The 24,154-nt window shown below is 48.1% G+C and overlaps 9 protein-coding genes across 10 annotated transcripts; 6 read left to right on the top strand and 3 right to left on the bottom strand.

Annotated features, from left to right (window-relative positions):
- Positions 1-463: 463 nt before the first annotated feature.
- GL218_06781 lies at positions 464-3,049 on the top strand (the record flags this gene model as incomplete). Of its 2 annotated transcripts, XM_033583508.1 has the most annotated exons (2): positions 464-921; positions 1,033-3,049. In XM_033583508.1, 2 exons carry the CDS (start codon positions 464-466, stop codon positions 3,047-3,049), a joined length of 2,475 nt encoding a protein of 824 aa, XP_033433632.1. The 2 variants fall into 2 exon arrangements, with proteins under 2 accessions (XP_033433632.1, XP_033433633.1); XM_033583509.1 differs by lacking the exon at positions 464-921 and having other exon boundaries at positions 1,484-3,049.
- A 1,601-nt stretch (positions 3,050-4,650) lies between these two features.
- On the top strand, positions 4,651-7,940 carry GL218_06780 (Alpha-mannosidase; the record flags this gene model as incomplete). Its single annotated transcript, XM_033583507.1, has 2 exons — positions 4,651-6,540; positions 6,591-7,940. 2 exons carry the CDS (start codon positions 4,651-4,653, stop codon positions 7,938-7,940), a joined length of 3,240 nt encoding a protein of 1,079 aa, XP_033433634.1.
- Positions 7,941-8,679: 739 nt separating this feature from the next.
- On the top strand, positions 8,680-11,790 carry GL218_06779 (MutS protein like protein 1; the record flags this gene model as incomplete). The annotated part of the gene is made up of 2 exons (XM_033583506.1): positions 8,680-8,949; positions 9,097-11,790. The coding sequence occupies 2 exons, from the start codon at positions 8,680-8,682 to the stop codon at positions 11,788-11,790; spliced, it is 2,964 nt and encodes a 987-aa protein (XP_033433430.1).
- A 554-nt stretch (positions 11,791-12,344) lies between these two features.
- GL218_06778 (60S acidic ribosomal protein P0) lies at positions 12,345-13,494 on the bottom strand (the record flags this gene model as incomplete). The annotated part of the gene is made up of 4 exons (XM_033583505.1): positions 12,345-12,351; positions 12,414-13,174; positions 13,240-13,380; positions 13,462-13,494. The coding sequence occupies 4 exons, from the start codon at positions 13,492-13,494 to the stop codon at positions 12,345-12,347; spliced, it is 942 nt and encodes a 313-aa protein (XP_033433429.1).
- A 641-nt stretch (positions 13,495-14,135) lies between these two features.
- On the bottom strand, positions 14,136-16,490 carry GL218_06777 (uncharacterized protein; the record flags this gene model as incomplete). Its single annotated transcript, XM_033583504.1, has 1 exon — positions 14,136-16,490. One exon carries the CDS (start codon positions 16,488-16,490, stop codon positions 14,136-14,138), a length of 2,355 nt encoding a protein of 784 aa, XP_033433438.1.
- A 331-nt stretch (positions 16,491-16,821) lies between these two features.
- Positions 16,822-19,210, top strand: GL218_06776 (Origin recognition complex subunit 3; the record flags this gene model as incomplete). The annotated part of the gene is made up of 6 exons (XM_033583503.1): positions 16,822-16,872; positions 16,923-17,141; positions 17,197-17,505; positions 17,567-17,706; positions 17,756-18,029; positions 18,077-19,210. The coding sequence occupies 6 exons, from the start codon at positions 16,822-16,824 to the stop codon at positions 19,208-19,210; spliced, it is 2,127 nt and encodes a 708-aa protein (XP_033433437.1).
- An 895-nt stretch (positions 19,211-20,105) lies between these two features.
- On the top strand, positions 20,106-20,576 carry GL218_06775 (uncharacterized protein; the record flags this gene model as incomplete). The annotated part of the gene is made up of 1 exon (XM_033583502.1): positions 20,106-20,576. The coding sequence occupies one exon, from the start codon at positions 20,106-20,108 to the stop codon at positions 20,574-20,576; it is 471 nt and encodes a 156-aa protein (XP_033433436.1).
- A 426-nt stretch (positions 20,577-21,002) lies between these two features.
- Positions 21,003-22,520, bottom strand: GL218_06774 (putative proteasomal ubiquitin receptor ADRM1 like protein; the record flags this gene model as incomplete). The annotated part of the gene is made up of 4 exons (XM_033583501.1): positions 21,003-21,531; positions 21,763-22,270; positions 22,329-22,398; positions 22,470-22,520. The coding sequence occupies 4 exons, from the start codon at positions 22,518-22,520 to the stop codon at positions 21,003-21,005; spliced, it is 1,158 nt and encodes a 385-aa protein (XP_033433435.1).
- Positions 22,521-23,073: 553 nt separating this feature from the next.
- GL218_06773 (60S ribosomal protein L6-B) lies at positions 23,074-24,015 on the top strand (the record flags this gene model as incomplete). Its single annotated transcript, XM_033583500.1, has 3 exons — positions 23,074-23,187; positions 23,463-23,798; positions 23,863-24,015. The coding sequence occupies 3 exons, from the start codon at positions 23,074-23,076 to the stop codon at positions 24,013-24,015; spliced, it is 603 nt and encodes a 200-aa protein (XP_033433434.1).
- Between the last annotated feature and the right edge of the window lie 139 nt (positions 24,016-24,154).

Below are 24,154 nucleotides of genomic sequence, written 5' to 3'. Positions count from 1 at the left end.
ACTTGGGTCAGTTGTGGTTGCTTTCTGGTATTTGCAAATCCTAATATGTTCTTTTTATTTTATTATTTTGGGTTGCTATGGACCACTGTACTTTCGTACTTTCGTACATTTTTCTGTTATTAGCAGCTAATCTTTTCTAGGTCTTAGTGCACCAAGCTTGTTAGGTTTCCGCTACGAATCATTGGTTAAAATCAGTTTTCTCTCTCCCACGCGACGGTAACGGCTATCCAGAAGCCCACTACCACCTATTACCACCTATTGTTTTAGTGGGCTTTTTATAGGAGTGCCCCTAAGTTCCCCCCCATTAGTGAGATTCAGTGGGAGAGTCGGGAGCCAGTGAGATTATTGGATTGGACGAAAGCTGAAGGTCCCCGCTCCAAAAATCAATAGCGGGTAAAAAAAATAACAACTACTACACACCAAGGAGTGTAATAAAGAGTGGGAAGGGGAGTCTTTGTCCACTATGGCTTCGACAACTCTCTCTTTACCGCAGCAGCAGAGACAACACACTCTGTCTCGGTCCCCTAGAAAATCTGGAATCGCTACCGCTTCTACACCGAACCTCAATAGCGTTTATTCTGCACATTCGAGACTTATTCCCAGCTCGGGCGCTCTTGCGCGCAAAGCTTCATTTGCCGCACTGACCCCTGGCTCATTAGCTTCAATTCCTGATGATAGCGAGAGCTACGCCATAGATACTGTCCTCACCGATTCAACACACAAAATGCCCCCTTTTACGCCAGGAAAGAGCGCCGGCGCCAACGATGGCTTCGACTTGGGTGATCATGTCGAGGTCCCTGGAAATATGACTGGAACTGTTCGCTTTGTAGGCACAGTTGCTGGAAGGAAAGGTACCTTTGTTGGTGTTGAGCTACATCCCGAGTACGCTATACGCGGCAAGAATAGCGGCGATGTTGATGGGTAAATCTTAACATTCTCTTTTATCTACCCGTCTTATCTATCCGCATTTATGTTTACTCTGTTTCATTTCTATCCGTATTGATCTGTTCTTTACTTACCAACACTTTGCAGTATATCCTACTTTATTACTTCGACCCCTGGCTCTGGCATCTTCGTACCAATCCATAAACTCTTTAAGCAACGCGACTCGCCCCCTACGCCTTCAAGTTCCCTTCCTCCCACCCCTGGATTAAGGGTCGCCGGTCAGAATGCTACGAACTATACACCTCCGACACCCTCGCTGCCGAGCTTTAGCAAGTCTCTCGGCCCAACCAGAGCTCCAAGCCCCCAAGGCAAACGAAATAGACCATCTTTACCACGTCCGGAATCGCCCATCCGCAAGTTAACATTAACCCCGGCGCCCCGACCGATGACAGCGACACCAGGCCCGAGGGCGCCCTCTCGCTATGGAACCCCTTCTGTCCCTAAGCTTGGAGCAAGTATGCGAGGCGTTCCTGGGGATCCGAACAAGACGTTGAGACTGGATAAGAAGCCAAGCATACTCCCTAGAAGCGCGTCGGCTATGGGGCCGATTTTCAGTTACGACGAGGAAGAAACTACGCCTGTGGGCTTGCATCCTAAGACCAACGGGAGTATCGGATCGGTATCATCACTATCATTTAAGCGCCCTGCATCACGGGCTGCTCACCTGAACGAGGAGGAAATCGAACGACTCAGAAACCAACTCGAAGACCGAGACCGGCAATTGAAGGATCAAGCATCTACTCTGGCTGAGATGGAGAGTAGTCTCTCCGAGCTTACGATGCTGATAGATCAGTCAGATACCGGGAGGATGAGAGCAGGTAGCTTGGACGACAAGGATAGTTCGCAGCTTCGAATGATGCTTAGGGAGAAGAACGAGAAAATCGCCACACTCACCGCCGAGTTTGATACACACCGAGCAGATTTTCGCAGCACTATCGATACCCTCGAGATGGCCAGCACCGAAACTCAGAGGGTTTATGATGCTAAAATCCGCGAGTTGGAACAAGAGCTCCGCGAAGCACAGGAGCGACACGAGGATGTCGATAGTGTTGCACGCCAGCTTAAGCAGCTTGAAGAGTTAGTTCAGGAGCTTGAGGAAGGCCTAGAAGATGCTCGTCGAGGAGAAGCGGAAGCACGTGGCGAAGTAGAGTTCTTGCGAGGAGAGGTCGAAAGGACAAGGACAGAATTACGAAGAGAACGTGAGAAAGCCGCTGCGGCTTTGAATGGGGGTAATAGCGGAGAAGATAAATTATCCATGTCTAAGGAGCTAGAACAAAAGGAAGATGAGATCAGAGGTCTCAAGGCTATTATCCATTCCCTCAGTAGGGACTCTATTCCCGCCTCAGATTCTTCGGAAAAGACGCCTACTCAACCACAGCGTAATAATTCCCTGATAAATTCCCGGCCGAATTCGATCGATAACCGCTCGACGAGGGAAAAATTGGAGCGGGAAGTATACGAATTGCGCGGTCTTATCGACAACAAGAGCCACCGAGAAGAGGAGCTTGAGCGTGAGATCGAGTCTCTCAGACGCGCCGGTGCATCGATGAACCGTGTTAGCTCCACTACTATTAGCAGCGCCAATCGATCATCGTATCGCGATTCCAAGGGAACTGTAGTTCCCTCGCGCGACACACACTCGCCCGAAGCCACTCACAAGCGTGTGAAAACTCTTGACACAATGCCCGAGAGTGATGCATATTCGTCCGTTACCGAGACTAGCACGCTCTGGTGCGAGATTTGCGAGACCGGCGGTCACGATATTCTTACATGCACTAACATGTTCGGATCCCAGAACGAGCAAAGCAAGACCACAGCAGGTGATCAAGCATCCGACAAGTCAAGGGAGAGCTTTAAGAGCTTATCGGTTCCTACCAGCGCTAATGAAGACGACACACCTCGTCCCTTATCCCCAATGAAGCCCAAGGCAGCTATCGCGCCTCCTCCCCCTCCTCCGGCTGCGATTAAAATCCTCCCTAACCCGCAAGACTTGGGGCCACTGGCCGGTAAGGATAGTGGTGTGGTAGATCCAGAGAAGTGGTGTGCTTTATGTGAGCGAGATGGGCATGACAGCATCGACTGCCCTCTGGAAGATGCATTCTAATGGTTACGCTTATGGCATCAAATCTGGCTTAATGGCAACAGGAATACATGCATACATGCAGCTTCATTATCGCATAATTTTCTTCTCTGTGCACTTACAGGGTCAGCCATTTTATTTCTACGGGAAACGCATCGCGATTAACGACTGCTTCGGACCAATGATACCAAAGATTTCATCCTAGTACTAATTATAATTTGACTGTAGCCCGTGTTCCTCTTCGCGTCTATATTGGCATGTATATTCATCCCGGGTTGGTTTGGGAAAAGCAATGGGGAAGGCAATGTCCCCAGGAAGAATGGTCTGAAAGGGATCAACGAGACTAGACGTGTAGGCTACCTATAATTGCTCGATTACTCGTTAAGTAGATGTATCATAATACAACATGACTTGATGTCTATTCGACAGTATCTAATATTTAGATTTGATATATTGGTAACCCAAATAGAATAAGGTGGTCTGTACATTTGCAATTTGCAATGCCGAGTATAATCATCATTGTAAAGTTTATCGAGATATTAGATTTTCCTTATGATTAATGCACAAGATATAGTTGCTTCTTATACGGCCGCTTGGCTATACTTGGCTGTGCGTTACCTCTAACAAGACTTTTGTACATAGGACAGCTGTGTAACCTTATAAGTACTTACCCTTTTTATAATTTCAAGATGTTCTTACCTTAGTTTCGTAACTGCCGAATGTCTCTTTATGATGAGAGGTAGGCACCTAAATATATTTGTCCTACATGCTACAATATCTCATAGTCTCAGCCGACCTTCACATTTTATTTTGAGCATGTCATTTTTTACTTTTTTCACATCCTACAATATTCGATTACTGTCCTATTGACCAACCTTAATCCAACACTATCGTAATATCTCATCTCTCCTGACCTACTTAATTATATTAATTCATATCCATCTTACAGAATTCAACTCAATACCTAGTCTCGACTTACCAACCTAGATCAGCTACCTACGTAATAAGGCTGATAGCGGTGAATTATAATGGGGTAAGTGCGGGTCGTCTGTGCGTTCGATGATTTGTCCTCGAGGACTCGGTTTGGGGATGCCAAGGCGTTTCCCCGCAAAGACTCCCAAGCAGCTGCCCATTCTGCCCATTATCAGCTGCTCCTCTATGCCTCCGTTCCTTAGCGGGCCCTCCAAAGCCCCTGCGTCTCAGGAACCACTAGTATATAACCTATGAGCTTACCCCTACATAGTACATACCTACCTACTTATATAGCTAGCTCATAAGAGGTCCAATTCATCAAGTTTGTTTACTCTAGAGCTGTTAGCCACAAATCTCATACATTCCATTTCATTGGTGAGCTAGCTCATCCAATTACGCTATTGTATTAACATACATATTTCATTACCAGCGGAGCTGAAGTTCGTCGTATTACCATTCCGCCCTTCTTTTATACGTACGAATACTTCATTTAGTGGTCTCATCGTGGCCAAACCTTCTATAAGCACAAGTTACTTGATAACTATTCGTTTATTTTTAGAGGACAGCTTGCATCCTCTATAGCGTTCTAACGTTTATCTGGCTGTTTCAGGGATATATCAGCAAGAAACCAAGAGTTAGTCACGGTAACTACCATGGGTGGCGAAACTACGAATCTGAAGGTCGTTTCGACCGATTATCCCGTCCGGGCACCTACCCCGGTCGGTAAACGGATATCCCACATCTACAAGGAGCGTATCACACAGTTCTACTCTAAAGGACAATGGGAGAAGCGGAACCTCCTTGCTATGATGTTTGAGGGTGTCGCATCTGGACCTCCTCATGTTCAGCTCTCGACATGGCCTGCCCCAAACCTCTCAAGACCGACATTCGAGGAGGCCGTGGCTGGTGAGTACAAACCCGCCTCCGTTGGCCAGGCCTTCGGTCCATCTTGGTCCACCCACTGGTTCAAAGTTGTGCTCCGTGTTCCCGCCGAGCTCCAGGATAAAGAGCACTTGGAATTCCAATGGGACTCCAACAGCGAAGGCATGGTCTGGACTGAAGATGGGAAGCCGTTGCAGGGTCTAACCGGTGGGGGTGAGCGTGTCGAGTGGATCCTCCCGGACTCTTTCAGAGATGGCAAAGAACACACCATCTACATCGAAATGGCCTGCAATAGTATGTTTGGCAACCCAACCGGTGGTGATACCATTCAACCACCAGACCCCAACAAATATTTCCAACTTGTCAAGGCCGATATTTGTGCCGTCAATCTGGATGCCCGGCAACTCTGGATCGATACTTGGATCATTGGCGATGCCGCGAGGGAATTCCCTGAAGATTCATGGGAGCAGCACAAGGCCTTGAATGTCGCCACAAGCATTATTGATTCCTACGTCCTCGGTGATAAGGAGTCGATCAAAAAATGCCGTAAGATTGCTCAAGAATACATTGGGTCTAACGTCGACTCCTCTAAGGTGTATGACAGTGAACTCAGCCCTCAGGTCTTTGGCATTGGCCATTGTCATATCGATACTTGTTGGTTGTGGCCCTGGGCCGAGACAAAGAGAAAGGTAGCGAGGTCCTGGTCGAACCAATGTGGCCTAATGGATCGATACCCGGAGCTGAATTTTGCTTGTTCCCAAGCACAACAGTATAAGTGGCTGAAATCTTTATACCCTTATGCTTTTGATCGGGTCAAGCAAAAAGTTAAGGAACGTCGGTTTCATCCAATTGGCGGCAGTTGGGTTGAGCACGACACCAACCTGCCTAGCGGCGAGTCTCTTGTCCGTCAATTTTTATACGGTCAGAGGTTTTTCGAGAGCAATTTCGGAGAGCGCTGCCAGACATTCTGGCTTCCAGACACCTTCGGGTATTCGAGCCAACTTCCTCAAGTATGCCGGCTAGCTGGTATGAACCGTTTCCTTACACAGAAGCTCAGCTGGAACAATATCAACAACTTCCCCCATACTACTTTCAACTGGGTCGCTCTTGACGGAAGCCAGGTAATATGCCACATGCCGCCAGCAGAAACCTACACCTCGGAAGCTGAATTTGGGGATGTTAAGCGCAGTGTCTCCCAACACAAGTCAATGGATCAGGATAGCACTTCGCTATTGGTCTTTGGCAAAGGCGATGGTGGCGGCGGCCCGACTTGGCAGCACATAGAAAAACTGCGACGTTGCCGTGGTATCAGCGACCAGGTTGGTCGTTTGCCTAGAGTGCACTTAGGAAACTCCGTGGATGATTTTTTCGACAAGCTCGAGGAGAAGGGCGACACCTTAGTCACCTGGTACGGTGAGCTCTACTTCGAACTTCACCGTGGTACATACACAACCCAAGCGAACAACAAACGTAACAACCGGAAGTCAGAGTTTATGTTACGAGAACTTGAATTATTAGCCACTATCGCATCTCTAAAGTTCAAATCTTACAAATATCCAAAGGCGGAGTTCGATGAAATGTGGGAAGCAACTCTCCTTTGTCAGTTCCATGATTGTCTTCCGGGAAGTTCCATTGAGATGTGCTATGATGACTCAGATGAGGTAGGTTTACTCAAAGCATTGGAGAAACACAGTATGCTAACTTAGACCAGTTATATGCTAGAGTGTTCCAGCTAGGCAAGGCTATATATAAAGACATCTACCAACTCTTCGGTGTTACTGAGGTAGGGCCCACTGGGTCTGGTGGTAGAACTGTTGCCCTCAATACTCTCCCCTGGCACAGAAAGGAGGTCGTTGAGATTTCCAAGTCTGAAGTCGGTGTCGCTTGTGGTTCTGAGAACCTCATCAACATCAAGCCGTTCAAGACAGGAGAAACCAAAGCTGTTACCGTTAAGGAAGTCAGGGATGGTGTCTTCATCCTGCAGAATGATCAACTGACAGTACAAGTCGAGGATGGTACAATAACCTCACTCTTCGATCGCAAGGCAGAGCGCGAAATCGTCTCAAAGGGAGACAAAGCCAACCAACTGGTTATCTTCGATGATAAACCACTTTACTGGCAGGCATGGGACGTCGAGGTATACCATCTTGATACTCGCAAAGTAGTACCCTATGGCAAGACCAGAATATTCGAAGACAAGGAGCATCGAGTCAGCGTCTTAACGGAAGCAACGATTAGTGAAAATAGCTCCATCCAGACGATCCTAAGCCTGTCTGCCGCCCTTGATGGCCAGCAGTCGTTTGTTGAATGCACTGCTAACGTGGACTGGCACGAGACCATGAAGTTCCTAAAGGTTGAATTCCCTGTGGATATTAGGAATACCGAAGCCTCTTACGAGACTCAGTACGGCATTGTTAAGCGACCCACTCATTACAATACTACCTGGGATATGGCAAAGTTTGAAGTGTGTTGTCACAAGTTTGCCGACTTGTCGGAGCATGGTTATGGTGTTTCGATCCTTAACGATAGCAAATACGGCTTCGCCACTTGTGGAAGCCTTATGCGCTTATCTCTCTTGCGGTCTCCAAAGGCACCTGATGCGCACGCAGATATGGGGAAGCACACAATCCGCTGGGCCATCTTACCTCATCAGGGTGAATTAGGTGCGACAACCGTCCGCACCGGATACAACTTCAACCACCCGATAAAGGTCCTCTCGGCACCTAAGACGTCCGACATCTCTGCGCTTACGGAATACCCCGTTAAGCTAACGGGCGATGACTCCCTGATCCTGGACTGCGTAAAGCGTGGAGAGGATGACGAAGACGTATCTCACGATACTTCGCTTCCACGTCGTAAGGGACAAAGCGTTATCATTCGAGTCTACGACAGTCTTGGCGGTCGTAGCACAGCGACGGTTAAGACGACTTGGGATGTCAAAAAGGTATTCAAGACGAATATCTTGGAGGATGACGGGGAGGAGATTAAGTTGAATAAGGACGGTGCCTTCTCGATTACCGTTAACCCCTTCGAAGTTGCGACGTACAGACTGCAGTTGTAATTTTGTTGCTGGGTATGTTAGTCTTGTCTTATCTGTCTATTCAGCTATTGGGTTTTAAGTATGATGAAAAGAGTTTTACGAAGCGTTAAGGAGTAGTGGGTTCCCTATATGAGTTTCATCAAATTGACTGACCTATTTATGATGCTTCAATATTTTCCAAAGTGACCTAGTGATCATGGTATAACTTTAATGAAGCTATTGCTTGGCATTCACTGCTATGAATGCCGTTTTCCGATAGAAATAATGAACTTGTCTTTTGACTCTTAATTTAGTGGTCGAGCTACACAGTGCGTGTCTTCCAGGAGATGGCCATAGAAACTGTATCATGCAACTAGAAACAGCGGAAAGCCCACAGTATGCGGGAATCTATCATATCTCATAAATGCAACATCCCGAATTTCCAACCTCATAAACCAAAGAACACACGATAAAAAATTCGACGAAATTAAACTACAAATTTTTTTTTAAAACTAAAAGCAGATAAAATTATTGTAAAGGGATTTATATGTCGGAATTAATTATCGTCGATATTCTCTGACCATATGAAATTATGAATAGTCCATCATGCCGGCGGCTGACTTGGGCGCTCGCCCGAGGCCGGATCGGCCGCCGGACTCACCATTCGCTCTGCGTATCAAGACGACTGAACCACAAGTCCTACGGGGCTAGCAGCAGTATAATAGTAAACCCAACGATAATAGGCCTCCAGCAGGTTCGAGGCAAGAAAACTAGATCGTCGATGAGACTGGAGGACCTCCCGCAAGGCCCTATCAAACCGGGCAAGAAGGCTGCTGCTCGACCGGCACCCCTCCCGGAGCTGGACGAGGGGCCTGCGTATCCGACTGTCGTCCTGCAGGCTCGGAGGAATATGCAGCGGTTCGATGGGTGTGTGCTACTTACGCGTGTTGGAGGGTTTTATGAGTTGTATTTTGAGCAGGCGGAGGAGTATGGGCCGTTGTTGAATTTGAAGGTTGCGCAGAAGAAGACGAATGCTGGGCCGGTACCGATGGTAATTATTATTATTATTATATTATATTGTATCACGCCTCCATTTTTGTCCCCCTTGTCCTTTTGTTTTTCTTTACTCTATGAGTTTATTACTATTTACCTACCTATATACCGCCTAATCAATGAGTATAATTCTGACACTTTCTAGTCTGGCTTTCCGTTCTTCCAACTGGACCGGTTTCTCAAGACACTGGTTCAGGACCTGAACTGCTACGTCGCCATTGCGGAGGAATTCCCCAACGACCCGGGTGACAAGATCAAGTCGAATGGGCTGATGCACGATCGGAGGGTCACGCGTGTTATTACACCCGGCACGCTTATCGATGAGAACTTCATCGACCCCTATGCTAATAATTATGTCATGGCGATTCACGTCGACCATCAGAAGCAACGGGCCGATATTTCTAAGCCTAATAGTAATATCAAGGGCATAGACCTGGGACACTTAACCCCACCACAAGTCGGCGCTGCTGCTACGCCGATAGGATTGGCCTGGATAGACGTCTCTACGGGCCAGTTTTATACGCAGTCCACGACAGTTACTTCATTGGCATCTATCCTCTCGCGTGTTGGTCCCAGAGAGGTAGTCGTAGACCAGGTCCTCGAATCGCAACGAGACCACCAGCTCTTCAGCGTATTAGCAGAGGACAAACACTTGGTCACCTTCTCGCCGCATAGCGAGTTCCTACCACTGTCGGAATGGGGCCCGATGTTAGAATCCAACATCTCGATCCAAACAGCGCAGGGCTTCAGTCTGGACGAAGTATACGCTGGGAGCTTACTCTTACAGTACGTGCGGGACCGTCTGCAAGGTCTAAGCATGAAGTTGCAGCCGCCGTTACGTTATGACAGTATGTCCGTCATGTCCATCGACAAGAGCACCATGCGGTCTCTCGAGATTAAGCAAACTATCCGGGATGGCACCTTTCGCGGAAGCCTGCTACACGCCGTCCGCAAGACTGTTACCAAAGGCGGCGCTCGGCTTCTCAACGCCTGGCTTAGCGCTCCGTCAACGTCTCTCGAGACCATAAAGGCCCGTCAAGACCTCGTCGAGCACTTCATCCAGAACCCGGATCTACGCGATGAGATGGTCATGTTGCTAAGGCGGAGCCACGACTCGCAGCGTTTGGTTCAGAAATTTGCGGTCGGTCGTGGAGATCCGGACGATCTTATCGCCCTTGGCAATACTATACGAGCTACGCAGGATATCGTCTCCCTCCTAGAATCTTCGAAAGAGACACCCGCTGCGAAGAAGACACGGGCTAAGAGTAAAGGAGCTAGTTGCTTCACACCTCTCCTTTCGCGCATCAAGCTCGAAGAGCCGGCCCACCTTGCCAACCGCATCAAGACATCCATCGACGAGGAAGGATTAGTCCAGCAACACCGAGACGAAGACAGCGAAGCAAGCCAACTCCTGACTCTAGCCGAAGACGTCGTCGCTGCCGAGGGTACGACAGGAGACGCCTCTTCCCTGCCCAAGGGGGCTATGGCCATGAGAAAGAAAAGGCAAAGCACCTCGATAAGAGAACACTATTCGGAAGACAGCGTAGCCTTCGTCTGCAAGCCCGAAGCCAGTCCCGGCCTACGCGAACTCCACACCAGGCTCTCGTCCCTGCAACACGAGAAATCCGAGCTCGCCGAAGAACTGCGCACCCGCTACGGCGCCGCCAGTCTGACGCTGCGCTGGACGCCTACCCTCGGACACGTGTGCCACGTCAAGGGTACCAAGGACATGCGGAAAATTATCGATAGCAAAGACAGCGAAAACGGGGATAGTAGCAATGCCACGGCGGCAGTAGTTGTCAGCTCGAGCCGTAGCACACGAGCATTCCACGCGCCGGAGTGGACGACGCTCGGGCGACGTATCCATCAGACGCGCTTCGAAGTCACTGCTGAAGAGCAACGGCTATTAGCCGAACTACGCGCCCTTGTGGTCTCCAACCTCGTTAAACTACGACGTAACGCCTCCGCGCTAGACGAGCTCGACGTCGCTGCCTCCTTCGCCCGTCTAGCCGTCGAGCACGGCTGGACGCGACCGGTACTCCACGACATCGATGCTACTTCCCCTGGTAACGAACACATCGTCCTCGGCGGTCGACATCCCACCGTCGAAGCCGGTCTCCGCGAGCAAGGCCGCTCTTTTACCAAGAACGACTGCTGTCTCGGCGGCATATCTCCCTCCCCTTCCCCTGACACCCCCAATAATCCCCCCGAGCAAAACCAATCCCACCAGCACGGCCGCCTCCTCCTAATAACCGGCCCCAACATGGGCGGCAAAAGCACCTACCTCCGTCAAAACGCACTAATCTCTATCCTCGCCCAAGCCGGTAGTTTCGTACCCGCAGTCCACGCAAGCCTCGGCATCACCGACGCCGTATTCTCGCGCGTCGGGTCCGCCGACGACTTATCCGCCGACCAAAGCACGTTTATGGTAGAAATGCTCGAAACGGCCGCCATACTCCGTTTAGCGACCCCTCGATCCCTAGTAATCATGGACGAGGTGGGCCGGGGTACAACGCCCGAAGACGGCACGGCAGTAGCGTTTGCCGCGCTGTATCATCTGGCTACGGTGAATCGGAGCCGAGCCTTGTTTGCTACCCATTTCCACGGGCTGGCGGATCTGGCTGCTGAGCGGGAGATGATGGTAGCGCAGGGAGGCGCTGTGGATACGTATTGTACTGATGTTGAAGAGGATGGTACCGGGGGGTTCATCTACGTGCATAAGTTACGAAAGGGCGTTAACCGGCAAAGCCATGCGTTGAAGGTAGCGCGTTTGGCTAATTTACCCGAAGCTGCCATTGCCGTTGCGAGGGAGATATTGCAAAAGAACGGGCGTACCTAATTAATAACGAATACCGAGAGAGGCCGGGACCATTACGAGCTACGATATCTAGGTCAAGATACCCTCATACGATACGATACGAAACAGAAGCCGGTCTACACATGTAGTCAAAGTACGGCAAGGAGGCCATGTAATTTTACGATTCAGGAAGGGTAGTCTGCATTTCTGGAAGCGGGTTAGCGCTCAACTCTTTGTACAATATGTACGAATAAAACGGTTTTGGGAGAAAGTGTCTCATAAGGTGTTGATATTTGTCATCAAGAAAGATTCAGGGTTAAAAAGCTCTTGATATCATTTATATAATCATAGAAAAGCAGAAAGATTGGAATTGAAAATAGGATTCAAACTTACGATTTAAAAGAAAGCAAAGCTCTACACGCGGCAATGCAACCATCATATCACAAGTAGGCAGACACATCTGACTCTTCTGCAACGTGTCTCAATTGACCGTTATAGACCTATTTACCGTCGATTTTCGCACGCCTAGATCTTGCAAACCCAACCGAAGCCCAGTTTGATGCCAATCCGTTAACACCGCGATCATGTCATGAAATTTAGTCACTGTGAAAAGATATGTTAGCAAGATCGTAAAGTTAGGAGTCTGTGAGTTAGAAGAGACGTACAAGAGACCACCGAAACCCTCGTCACCAGATTCCTCCTCGGACTCGTCCTTCTTCTCCTCCTCGGCGGCGGCGGCAGTTCCCGAAGTCTCGGCAGCAGCAGCCGGGGCGGCGGAGGCGTAAGCATCGGGGTTGGCGATGCGGTCCTTGAGCTGCTCGATCTCGGGCCAGCTGTAGTCGGTCTCGACGGCGACGGCGAGGACCTTCTTGTAGCTGTTGACGAGAGAGTGGATGATGGAGGGCAGAGTAGGGAAGTTCAAGGCAAGCGACAAAGCAGCGATGGTAGTGATCGCGCTGGTGAAAGTCTTGAGAAGCTGGTCCTCGCTGATGTCGAGAACGCTGGGAGGGAAAGTGTTGCCCTGGTCGTAAACCTGCGAGATGCCCAGACCATAAGTGAAGGGGGAGATGTTGAGCATGTTGAGTAGGGTGGCCTCGGAAGGACCGACCTTGCTACCAGACTCAACGAGCTTCAAGTCGGTGGTAATTTCGATGGTACCACGGGCAATCTTGGTAGGGACACCGAGAGCCTGGAAGAAAGAGGTTTTGCCGGGTTCCATACCAGTGTTGCCAGCGGGGACCCAGACGTCAGCCGGCGCAACGGCACCAGCACGAGCGGGGGCAGCGACCTTGTTGGACAAAATCTTGTCACGGATAGTCTTGAGGTCACCGTTGGTGAAGACAAAACCGATGTTGCCCCTGACGTGGGGAAGGAGACGCTCGTACTCGGGGGTGTCGGCGATGAAGGTCCTGAGGGCACGACGAACCTGAATATCGCAATTAGTCGAAAAGTTGGCCAGATATAGGAATGATTTGCAGTTTTTCTACTCACCATAGTGTTCTTTCCCATCAGGACGACAGCCTCTCCACGGAGAGACTGTCGGATCTCGTGCATCTGCTGCGAGCTGACATTGTCGACGGTGACGAGGAAAACAGAGCGGTACTCCTCGAGCAAGCCCTTGAGCTTGGGGAACTGTACGCAACCGATTGTTAATAATTACTTCTTATAACTTTTCTTTTAAACCATTGAGGTAAGCAAATAATTGCGACGTACGTATTCCGCCTTCTTCTGTCTGCTGGCTCCCATGTCTTCTTTTTTGTGAAGTTAGGATTTTTAAAGCCGATGTTTTTGGTTAATAGAGATTGATGAGGGTATTCTGAAAAGTAGAAAAAAGTCACGGTAAGTTGACCCTTGGGTGGAATTTCGGCTAATTGTTTTTTTCGACATCCGAATGTGTGCAGGACCCACTCTGAAAATGCCCCTCGCTAGGGCTTTTTCTGACAGCTTCGGGGTTAACATTTCAACTCACCTAACCTTATCTCTTATCTACTCATAGGATGTACCTAATCTATACATGTCTACTATACAGAATACCTACCTACATGTAGGTATCTCACCCAACATCTCGAGAGGAATTATTTCACTCATACATACCTCATATTACATATTAAATTACTTCTGAGAATAGAGTAAGATACGAAGCTATCCCTTAATAAAAAAATGCTTGAGCCATATAATACCAAGTTCTCGATTGTGAATTCCCAATGAATGTCTACGAAAACACTTATATGAAGACATAGCAGAGTAAATAGGGGTATACATATCAGTGATGCTACTAGGTAACCATACATTTATCATGAATATGTAGTGGGTGGATAGCTAATGTACACTATCATTGAGTATTATATACAGAACTTGTGAATATCTGTTATATCAGATGCATAGGGTCATATATCCGGCAACGCTTCAGGGCTTGGTGTCTCGTTTTGCAACCCCATCTCTATGGCTGCCTGTGTGATGTACTCCTCAGTATTCGGATCCTCTAGTACCGCAATTTGGTTCTGTAGGAATTGATCGAGGAAATTGCCTAATTCTTCTTTTTTCACATCGTCCGGTAGGTTGATACCTGCGCGAAGCTCTCCAGACGCGATGAGCTCCTGATGTCTTCGTTTCAAATAGGTCTCGACCTGTTTCCCGGCATGCATCAATCGGAGGCCACCTTTGCCCTTTCCGGTCCTTTCGATATCCATAGATCCTACCTGCAGCTCTAGGATTATGATGTCCGGGGGCGTGAATTTGAATATCTGCCTCAACGCTCGATACGCTAGAAGAAGGCCAATCTTGTCATCGAGTTTACGAAATGAGTGCAGAATGTATCTAGCTAACTTGACATCGATACCACTTGTAGCAAAGATGCGGGCTGACTTAACCAGTTCGGCAAAGAGAGACCTCGTTCTTGATATTTCTTCAGGGATTTGTCCTGGTGGTAACTGGACGAGGCGGTTGGCCGGTAATGCCTGCCAAAGGACCATAAAAGTCCATGAGTCCGGCTTAATTTGATAATGTTCGGTCAAATCGCGAGAGAGGGACGCGACATGTTTCCCTTGCCCATCTTGTAGATAGGAGAAGAGTAACTGGTTTAATATGAATGAGTCGGGTGCAATTTCTGCATTCCTAAAAGCTCCCCAGAGGTCTTCCATCTTGGCATGGAGGCCACGATCTTTGTAGTTTTCTGCTAGCAGCGAGAAAGTTTCCAGGTTAGCTCTGGGCCAGCCCTCTCCGTACTGTCTCAACCGGACATACGTAGCGAGGTTTTGCATGTCTTTCCTAATGCTTAAAAACTGCATTCGGGTATTAATCATAGCCCAGGCAACGTCCTCGGCTTTTTGAATGTTATCAGCGGTACTCGACCTTAACCACGCACCAATTAGGCCATTCACTACAATCGCATGAGGCATGACACCCTTAGACTTCATATGCAGTAAAACATTATAGGCACCCTGCAGATCGCCTGCCCCTATTAATCGCTTTAGCCATTTGCCGTAAAAAAAGGGATTGGCGATACTAGGAGGCACTCTGTGAACGCCACGTAGGTCGATGGTGTTAGAAGTCATCATTTCGACAAATATATAAAATGCGAATTCTGTTTCGTTTGAAGCAAGGAAGTACGAAATTATCTGATCGTAGTCGTCGATGGTAATCGAGTCACCTAGTGTAGACCTTAGTCGTTGATATATTTCGAACCCCTTTTCTACTATGGCAGGATTTCCAGCACACATTCGAATAAATGGTAGTAGATATCGAGGATCTTTGTCGTGGGGTGACTCGAGTAGCGTGGTAGCAACTCGCTCGGCACGAGCTACGTCGCCCATTAGGCAATACATTCGTAACCCAAGCTGCCAAAATTCCGCAAAAGTCTCTGGATTGGCTCCGAGTGTAGTGACTAGCTTTTTATGAGCTGTGATCGCATCTTCCCTGAAGCCGCTTATAAAAGATGCCTCGATCCCAAGGAGTTGTTGGTCGTCACGCAGGCTCACACCAGCCTTCTGCATATCCTTAACGAGAACATGGATATGTGACATGCGGTTGGGATTATTCGCATGGTTTGCAGCAAGAATCTGCCAGAGTAGATCCCATATGTCCTCGTGGACTAATTCCCACCTCTTAGATAAAGCGATGCGCGCTGCAGAATAATACTTCCATAACGAGTTGATTCGCTTAAGACTAAGAGTGCCACCATGAACTTTCCTACCAATAGTCTTTATCATATTGTTCAGCTGGACGATATGCGTATGGTCTTGCGGCGTGGGCCAGTTCTCCTCAGGCAATAGCAATGAAGGCTTAGGTAAAGAGTCATCTTGAGTCGCAACTCGTTTTCGTAACTTCTCGGCCCCTTGCTTCCCCCAAATTTCCTCGACTATTTTGGTAAATTGGGTTGCTTGTTCCAGCTCTTGCTCCAAATCTTTTAAGCGGTCCTCAGTCTGACCGTCTGGGTCCATCAGCGACTGGCCGAATTCGTCTTCATCTCGTAGACGGCGCAAACTTCCACTCTTCCCTTGTTCGAAGTAATTGACAGACACTCGTGAATTCTTATCTTCTTTTACAAGACCTAGAGCTTCTAGGGTCTTCTGGCGTTCGAGTTCTTGTTCGTGTGATAGGCGGGACGAGGGTGTCGAGGAGAGGGGTTGCGCAGCTTGTGAAGAGTACCGTAAAGTCCATTGCGCCGCGGGCGTTCGCTTCCGTAAAGTCGACAAGCATGACCTACAGATAAAGTTTTCGACGATGGCAGTTCTCGGAGGCATGACAAAGAAATAGTGTTGTATGTTATGTCGTACTTGACGATATAAGTGAGCGGCAAGACGCTGCTAAAGATAGGAATCTTTTTTTTTACAAAAATTTAAGGTTGATAAGGTGATATCACCGCTGCCGGTCGGTCTAGTGCATCGCTAGTCCCGTTAGCCCCGCCTAGAATTGTTACAGCTGGTACGAAGTACAGGGGATGATTTAAGAGTGGTAGGGATTAGGCAACGCTAAAATAAGACCCTGTCCATCAGCGCTACACGATCACGTCCACTTACAATCTCAAGACGCGTACCGAACCTCAAGACTCATAATCAAGATTCATATCTAACCATGGCCATTGACGAATCACTACGAGAAATCTATGAAGAGAAACAGCACCAGGTAATAATACTTATATCAATATACTCAAACTTAACGCTAATAAAACTTAGGCTGCCTACGTCTTTGACCCCTTAGACGGAGCCGATGGTGCAAGTCGACCTGCGAAAAGGAGAAAAGTCTCAAATCGGCAGAACAAGGCAGAAGCGCAGGGACCAGATGCTTCACTAACTTTCCAGCCCCTTTTTGGTGGCTCTGAGAATGAGCGCTGTGTTCGTCTTCGTCAACAATTATTTGAGACGTCTTGGTCTCAAATTGATGAGAGGATACAAGTTAGTTATCTATCGTATACGACACTAAATAATGAGAACTCACAATTTGACATAGCGTATACTACGAATGACCAACCAATCTACATTAGATCAAGTTACCTCATTTCTACAGACAGTTCCTAACCATGCATCCACGGGCAAGATCCCTTCTGCCTTCATTATTACCGGCCCAAATTTAGCTTCTCAGGATCTCCTATTTGAGCAACTTTCAGAATCTCTACAGGCCAAAGTAGACGCAAAAGTAGTGCGGCTAAGATCTGGTGATGCGTCTAATCTAAAGGCAGCCTTGAAAAAGATTATACATAATGTAACGGCAAGAGAGACGGATGATGAAAACGACCTAGAATTATCTACGGGTAAAGATGTAAGCCGAATTTTCAAATTTACTCCAAGTATATCTATCTCATTTCTAACTCACAATCTAGGGACGTAAATATCTAAATTATGATCTCGAGGCTCTCCATGCTCATCTCAAAACCAACCCCCGTCGCCATATCATCATCGCGTTTCAAGACAGCGAGGCCTTTGAAAGCAGTCTACTGTCTGATCTAATCTCACTCTTCAGGTTAGTGCACTTATAATTTTTTACGCCCAACGACTAACTTAGCTTTCAGCTCATGGCTTGACCGAATCCCATTCTCTCTACTCTTCGGAGTTGCTACCTCGGTAGAGCTATTCCAAGCACGGCTCCTAAAGTCTACTTGCCAGTGTCTCTACGGGGATCAATTCGACGTCGAGCAATCAACATCGATTATTGAGAGGATATTCAAAGCTGCTATCGCACATTCGGACGTTTCACTACGATTAGGTTCTTCCCTCGTCTACGATCTTCTAGAGCGCCAACGGGATCAAGTGTCGAGTATTCCGGTGTTTGCTAACTCATTGAAAGTAAGTCGCATACATGCCAAGGAAGTATAGAATACTAATACTTTCAGTACGTTTACATGTGTCACTTTTACGCAAATCCTTTGACAGTCTTCTTATCTGATGACATAGATGCCGATATATTTCAGGATGCACATATAGAAGCAATGCGATATTTACCATCATTTCGTCGACACGTAGAGACAGTTATTAAGAAGGGTGAAATAAAGCAGGCGAGATTACTTCTCGATGACGATCAGCACCTTCAAGCACTTCTAAAAGATTCCCTACGAGACTTCCACCAGTGGTCATTAAATCTTCTACGCAAACTAAAGATATTAACCGCTAGTAATGTTCTACCTCATGATTTCACTACGCTTTATCTAGATGCAGTTGCTCGCGGAATCGACTCGGAACAAATCGCCCAGTTTTCAGAATCAATAAAGCGGATGCAACCTGCAGACAGCATCACATTTCTAAGTCAGATATTATCCGATATTGAAAATGGAGACATCAACCTAGGCTTAGATCCTTGGACTAGCGAAGCTGAGGGGTCGGTCTCATATTTTACCAGCTTATTGTCCAGTGTCAAAGACTTGCAGGCGAATGCCGAAGAACAAGGGAATGTTCTCCGAAGTAAATACAGCGGGCAGACTAAGGTTTTGAGGACGACTGTTATTGCTCAAAAAGTCCAGCTCAGCGAAGATGCAGCAACTCTCACAGACGAAGATAAGGCCTATACTAGTCTTATGGATGGACTTATTGAGCATCTAAAAGAGAAACTCAACAGCGATGGCGCAAAGGATCTGCTGTTCAATGAGCTCTGGTTCTTTGATTCAAAATCCCCTTACAGAGATGTATTTATCCCGCGACCAAGAGGGGTTGTTGAGCGGGCATTGTCACGGCCCCACGACTATCTCAATTGTTCTTGTTGCGAGACAAAGGGGGACAGCATTATGCCGTCGCTCCCTACAGCTGCCATATTATATCAACTCTATCTTGAGACTGGCTCTCTTGTCAACGTCGCCGATCTTTGGTCTGCTTATTACGGAGTCGTCGGTGAAGAAAATGAAGATGGACTCGATGAGCAGCCTGCACTTGTTTTGTTCTATCGCGGGTTGGCCGAGATGAAAGCTATGGGTCTTGTTAAGCAAAGCAGGAAGAAGGCGGATCACATAGCCAAGCTTGCTTGGAAGGGATTCTAGAGGGAAGAAGGGCACATAAAATTAGACCATCTAAGAATAATCAAAAAATAGTAGCGGATTTTGTTTTGGTTACACTTAGGGGTGGTCAGCTGACACAATGGCGGTTCTAGGTAGAAGAAATCAACAGATTAGTTTTAAATCCGTCCATAGAGGAACTATTTACATCTTTAATATGCTTTTAGATGCTGTTCGGGTATGAAAGACTTCGAACGTGGTTAGACAAAGCTCCGTTTAGACACATGGCGGCACTAACAAACAAAGAAGCAATCGTTCGAAGTGCGACACTCAGAAGCGTCGAGCACTTGACAAAGAACCAAGTAGCCATCTTCGTACATACAAGAAGAAACGACAGCCGCCCTCGAACCTATGAGGAGACTCCTACGTCTTCATCCCAGCAGCTGCGTAGTTGACCAAAATTCCCAAGTGCTCGTTTCTCTCCTAACGTCCCGTCATATAAAAAACTTATCTTTCGCCCATAGCTGCTGGCGGCTAGACACAATCGTCGAAGGCCGATTAGAATAACTGAAAATTAAGAAAGAAGCAAAAGAAGAGCAGATCTTATACGAGCCTTCTCATTTTATTGATATTATTTATTTATTATTATTTATTATTATTATTTATCATTTTTATCTTTGCTCTTGTTAGCATTATTCACTCATTTAACAACCTCACTCATCTCGTTGACATCGCAGAGATCATAGTCATTACAAAACTACAATATACAAGAATTTGAACTTGTCTTCTAGAAGAAAATCAGGTCGTCAGGTTATAAAGCAATTACAATTACAAGATCACCATCAGACTGCCTGAACCACCACTTTTCATTACCTCAAGCCGTCTTCTCACCCACCCTATTAGCTACAACGCCAACCACTCACCTCTCACATCCCCCCCAATGGAGAACCAGACACAAAACCAGGCTCCCCCCGCCCTCGGGCACCGCCGCGCCGCCCAAAACGCCGCCTTCCGAGAAAAACTGCGGCAGATGGCGCTTCCGCTAGCCCCGCTCGTCCAGCTGACGACGGGCGAGATCCACCAGTCGTTCCCGTCGACACTGCTCAACTTCTGGCTGCTGACGGACGCGGAGCTCGAGGAGCTAGCACACTTCTACCACCAGCGGACGCCCTGCCAGTGGACCTTCCACTACCCGTGCCCCATCGTCTGGGCCCCGGACATGCCGCTGGAGGAGAAGCGGCGCCGCATCGGCCGCTTCATCGGCCTGCGCGGGTGCGAGACGCCGACGGTAGCCACGGCGGCCCCGGCCAGGAGTTTAAGCGAGGAGGAGATTCTCGATCAGGCCAGGCAGGCTAGGTTGTTTTCGGGCGAGGAGGAGGCGTGGAGGAGGAAGTTTGGCTGGTATAATTGATTAGCTGCTTGGGCGGTTAGTTAGGAACAATTCTAGGGAGGGAGGAAAAAGGGGAGGAAGAGAGAAGAGAGAGAAAGATATACGCATAATAGGGGAGGTGATTCTATTCTTTACGCTCCCTGAGCTGAAATACTTATTTAATATGAGCACTTGCAGAAATATATGCTTCCCCATTCTGATTCCGTGCTATTCTATGATAGATCCAGTCGATAAAGCAACAAAATACCAAAGTTACCTACATAAGTGAGGATATTAGAATACTAGGGGTTTACCTTGACCCTATCTCTACTAAATTAAAAATATTATCTCCTACATCCAATCACAAGATAAAAAGTCAAAGGACCGTTGAATAATAGATTATCTATACACCTGTGATGTATAAGTGCCTACCATTATTTATAAACCCCAGCAGTCAGGTGAGTCTATTTACTTCTTCTGCACGCTCTTCTTAACGCCCTCCACAAACGCCTCCACCGCCTCCCCGCCGCCTAAAGGCATCTGGCTTCCTTTGAGATACCCGCCGTTCTCAACCGGGACGGAGAGCGCATCGGCGATGCTAGGTAAGCCGCCGTCTCGGATCGCCATCGTCAGACTAGCTAAACTTTGATGGAACTGCGGACTTCGTAGAACCTTTTCTAGTAATGCCTTCTTCTGGCCAAGGCTCATGGCTTCTTTGGCTGCTTGTATCGCCGCCGCGGTTGGTTCTGTCGCAGTGTCTCCCTCGTCTGCTTGTTGAGATAGGACTAGGATCGAAGGTGGTAAGAAGCTAAGTAGATTATCCACTTGCTCTGCCGTAGCTTGTCGGGCCATAGGAACGGTGACAGGAGGTGTTAAAAGATCCGAAAGGAGCGGATAAAGTTTCCCTTCTCCTTGGTTTCCTCCCTGGTTTCCTCCCTTCAACGAGTCTAGGAAGTTTCTCACTGCCATAGCAGCATCCGAGGTCCCCGAGGCAGCACTAACGAAACGTCAGCGCAGAGCTTTAGCATAAAGATGGGCAGCAAGTGAATAACAAAGAGATATATTATTTCCCATTTGTGGGCTTATCTCTAGTATTACATGGAAGCCCAGCAGGCCAAAACCTCTGGGTATATTGGCTAGTGTTTTCTTTTTGTCAGGTGCATGCAATGTTCTCGCCCCAGAAGATCCTTTTTCAAACGCCGCAAACGAAGAATCAGGAGTCACCTACGCTCTACCACCATCGGCACCGCCTTCTCGCGCACCCTCGCCCTCATCCCTTATGTCGCCGCCAGTCGCGCCTGCGCCAGCACCGCCGCTACCTCCTTGGGGATCGCTAGCACCGCCGTGACTTTCGACGTCCTCCATGGTCTCGTCATTATCGTTGCCACGTCGGTCGTCGTTGTCACTGTTATTGATCGAGGCTAGTTCGCGCGCCACGTCGACCTCTTCGCCCTGGAGGAGCTTGTCGACGATCTCGCCAATCTTGAGATCGCGAGGGCTGAACCAGTTTGGGTTGCCTGTCCGACCTTGGGGTTTTGATTGTAGGTAGAAAAGGTAGCGCTGGGAAGAGGAAAGGAACTTGAGGATGAAGACGCGGCCGTCGGGCTTGACGGCACTGCTAGGTTGAGTTTTCGGATCGTAAGGTACGAAATGGCCATCCGTAGGCACCATGACGAGGTCTAGCTCGGGTTCGTCGATAGGGGCACTCCGCTCTCGCCAGCAAAAGTGAAGTAGATCTAAGAAGCGTAAGTAATTATGAGTAATACTTGGCATGGAATGCTAGGCAATACATACCATCTTCGGAATAGAGGTAAATATAACCAGACTGTTCTGAGGGTTTGACTTTGAAGGGTCTTCTTGAAGACTAGTATTCCGGTTAGTTGTTTGAATGTAGACGGCCAATAAGCTAAACTCAAGACTTAGGTGTACACATACATCTACATCGCAAAAGCCGGCCTTGAACGTTATGATAGGCGTTATAGACATTTTGGACGAATTCTTCCTGCCAGAAAGGGTTGTATGATTGTATGCCTGAGTTGAAATAAAATAGAGAAATGAAGAAATGGAGAAATGGTCGTCAATGGAATTACGTGACGCTTGTTGAGATTGCTGGCTGTAAGGCTGCAGGAGCTTCGTCAAGCAGATGCAAGAGCTCACACTTCGACTTGGCTTACCTAAGAGCTACGTCGACAGATATACCGTAAATATATCGTAAATACACTGTAAGACCCACTAGAAGCGCTTTCTTAAGGCTCTTAAATAAATTTTGAGATTACATAAGACAGACCCAAGTTGAACTCCAATTCTGTGGCTTAATCCTCGGCAGCTATAAAATCCACAGTATTACTAGCCACATTAGCCCCACTCAGCCGCATAGATTAGATTTCGAACGGTGGCACCAGGGCTTCGCCTAAGCCCACAACTGAATTGATCTTTTTGCGCAAAGTGGAATTTCTGACCTCGCATCATCAACCACAACGAGGAACCTTGACAATTTCCCTTCAACCCACCACAACACCCTCCCCCGACAACCTTCACGATGTCGCAGCCGAGCACACAAAAGACGTTCGGGAAGTCGACCCGGGAGGTCCCTCACCCTTCCCAGAAGGCCCAGAAGTGGTATCCCGCCGACGATGATTCTAAGCCCAAGACTGTAAGTTAACCAACAGCAATTCAAAAAAAAAACCTCCCCCCGAGCTTGATGGATATGTGGCATTTGCAACACGATCTGGTGAATTTTGGTATTCGTGGAAGAAATTGTTGTGGTCTTGGAGAATTCGTCTTAAATCTCAAGACTGCTACAATCCTATATTGAATTTCAATTACGGAATTGTGCAGAGATATAGACACAACTAAATTCCTGGGCGAACTACTGCATTACTTACCAATAATTTCGAGGTCACCTTGCTAACAATTCCGCGTCAACAGACCCGCAAGGCCCTCCGCCCCTGGGCACCGCGAAAGTCTCTACAGCCCGGTACCGTGCTCATCCTCCTGGCCGGCCGCTTCCGAGGCAAGCGAGTCGTTCTCCTGAAGACCCTCGAGGAGGGCGTTCTCCTCGTTACTGGCCCCTTCAAGATCAACGGTGTCCCCCTACGACGAGTCAACTCGCGATACGTCATCGCCACCTCCTACAAGATCGACCTCGCCGGTTTAGAGCAGGCTAAGATCGATGAGGTCGCACAAGCCCAGTACTTCGCCCGGGACAAGGTAAAGGACAAGGCCAACGAGGACGCCTTCTTCAAGCAGGGCGAGAAGCCACAGGTATGAACCATTTACACGAGACTTGGTAAGAAAAGATATAGAATGCTAATACGCGACACTACAGAAGAAGGAGATTAGCAGCAGCCGAGCAGCGGACCAGAAGACCATTGACAAGGCCCTGATCGCCAACATCAAGAAGGTGGACCTGCTCGCCAGCTACCTTGCCAGTTCTTTCAGCCTCCGAAAGGGCGACAAGCCCCACGAGATGCAGTGGTAGACTTGCGCTCGCCCAGGGGTTTCTAGGAGGAAATGTTGCTTTTAGAGAAAATTAACTTACATGACTTTGCGGACGGCGGATCGCGGAACTGGGCTGGCTCTGCCAATTGCATCTGGACGTTGAGGCATCGGTCACATTG

Source organism: Daldinia childiae (assembly GCF_008694065.1).
Source record: "Daldinia childiae strain JS-1345 chromosome Unknown Scaffold7, whole genome shotgun sequence".
NCBI lineage: Eukaryota > Fungi > Ascomycota > Sordariomycetes > Xylariales > Hypoxylaceae > Daldinia > Daldinia childiae.
This window is presented reverse-complemented; position numbering and strand designations above follow the sequence as displayed.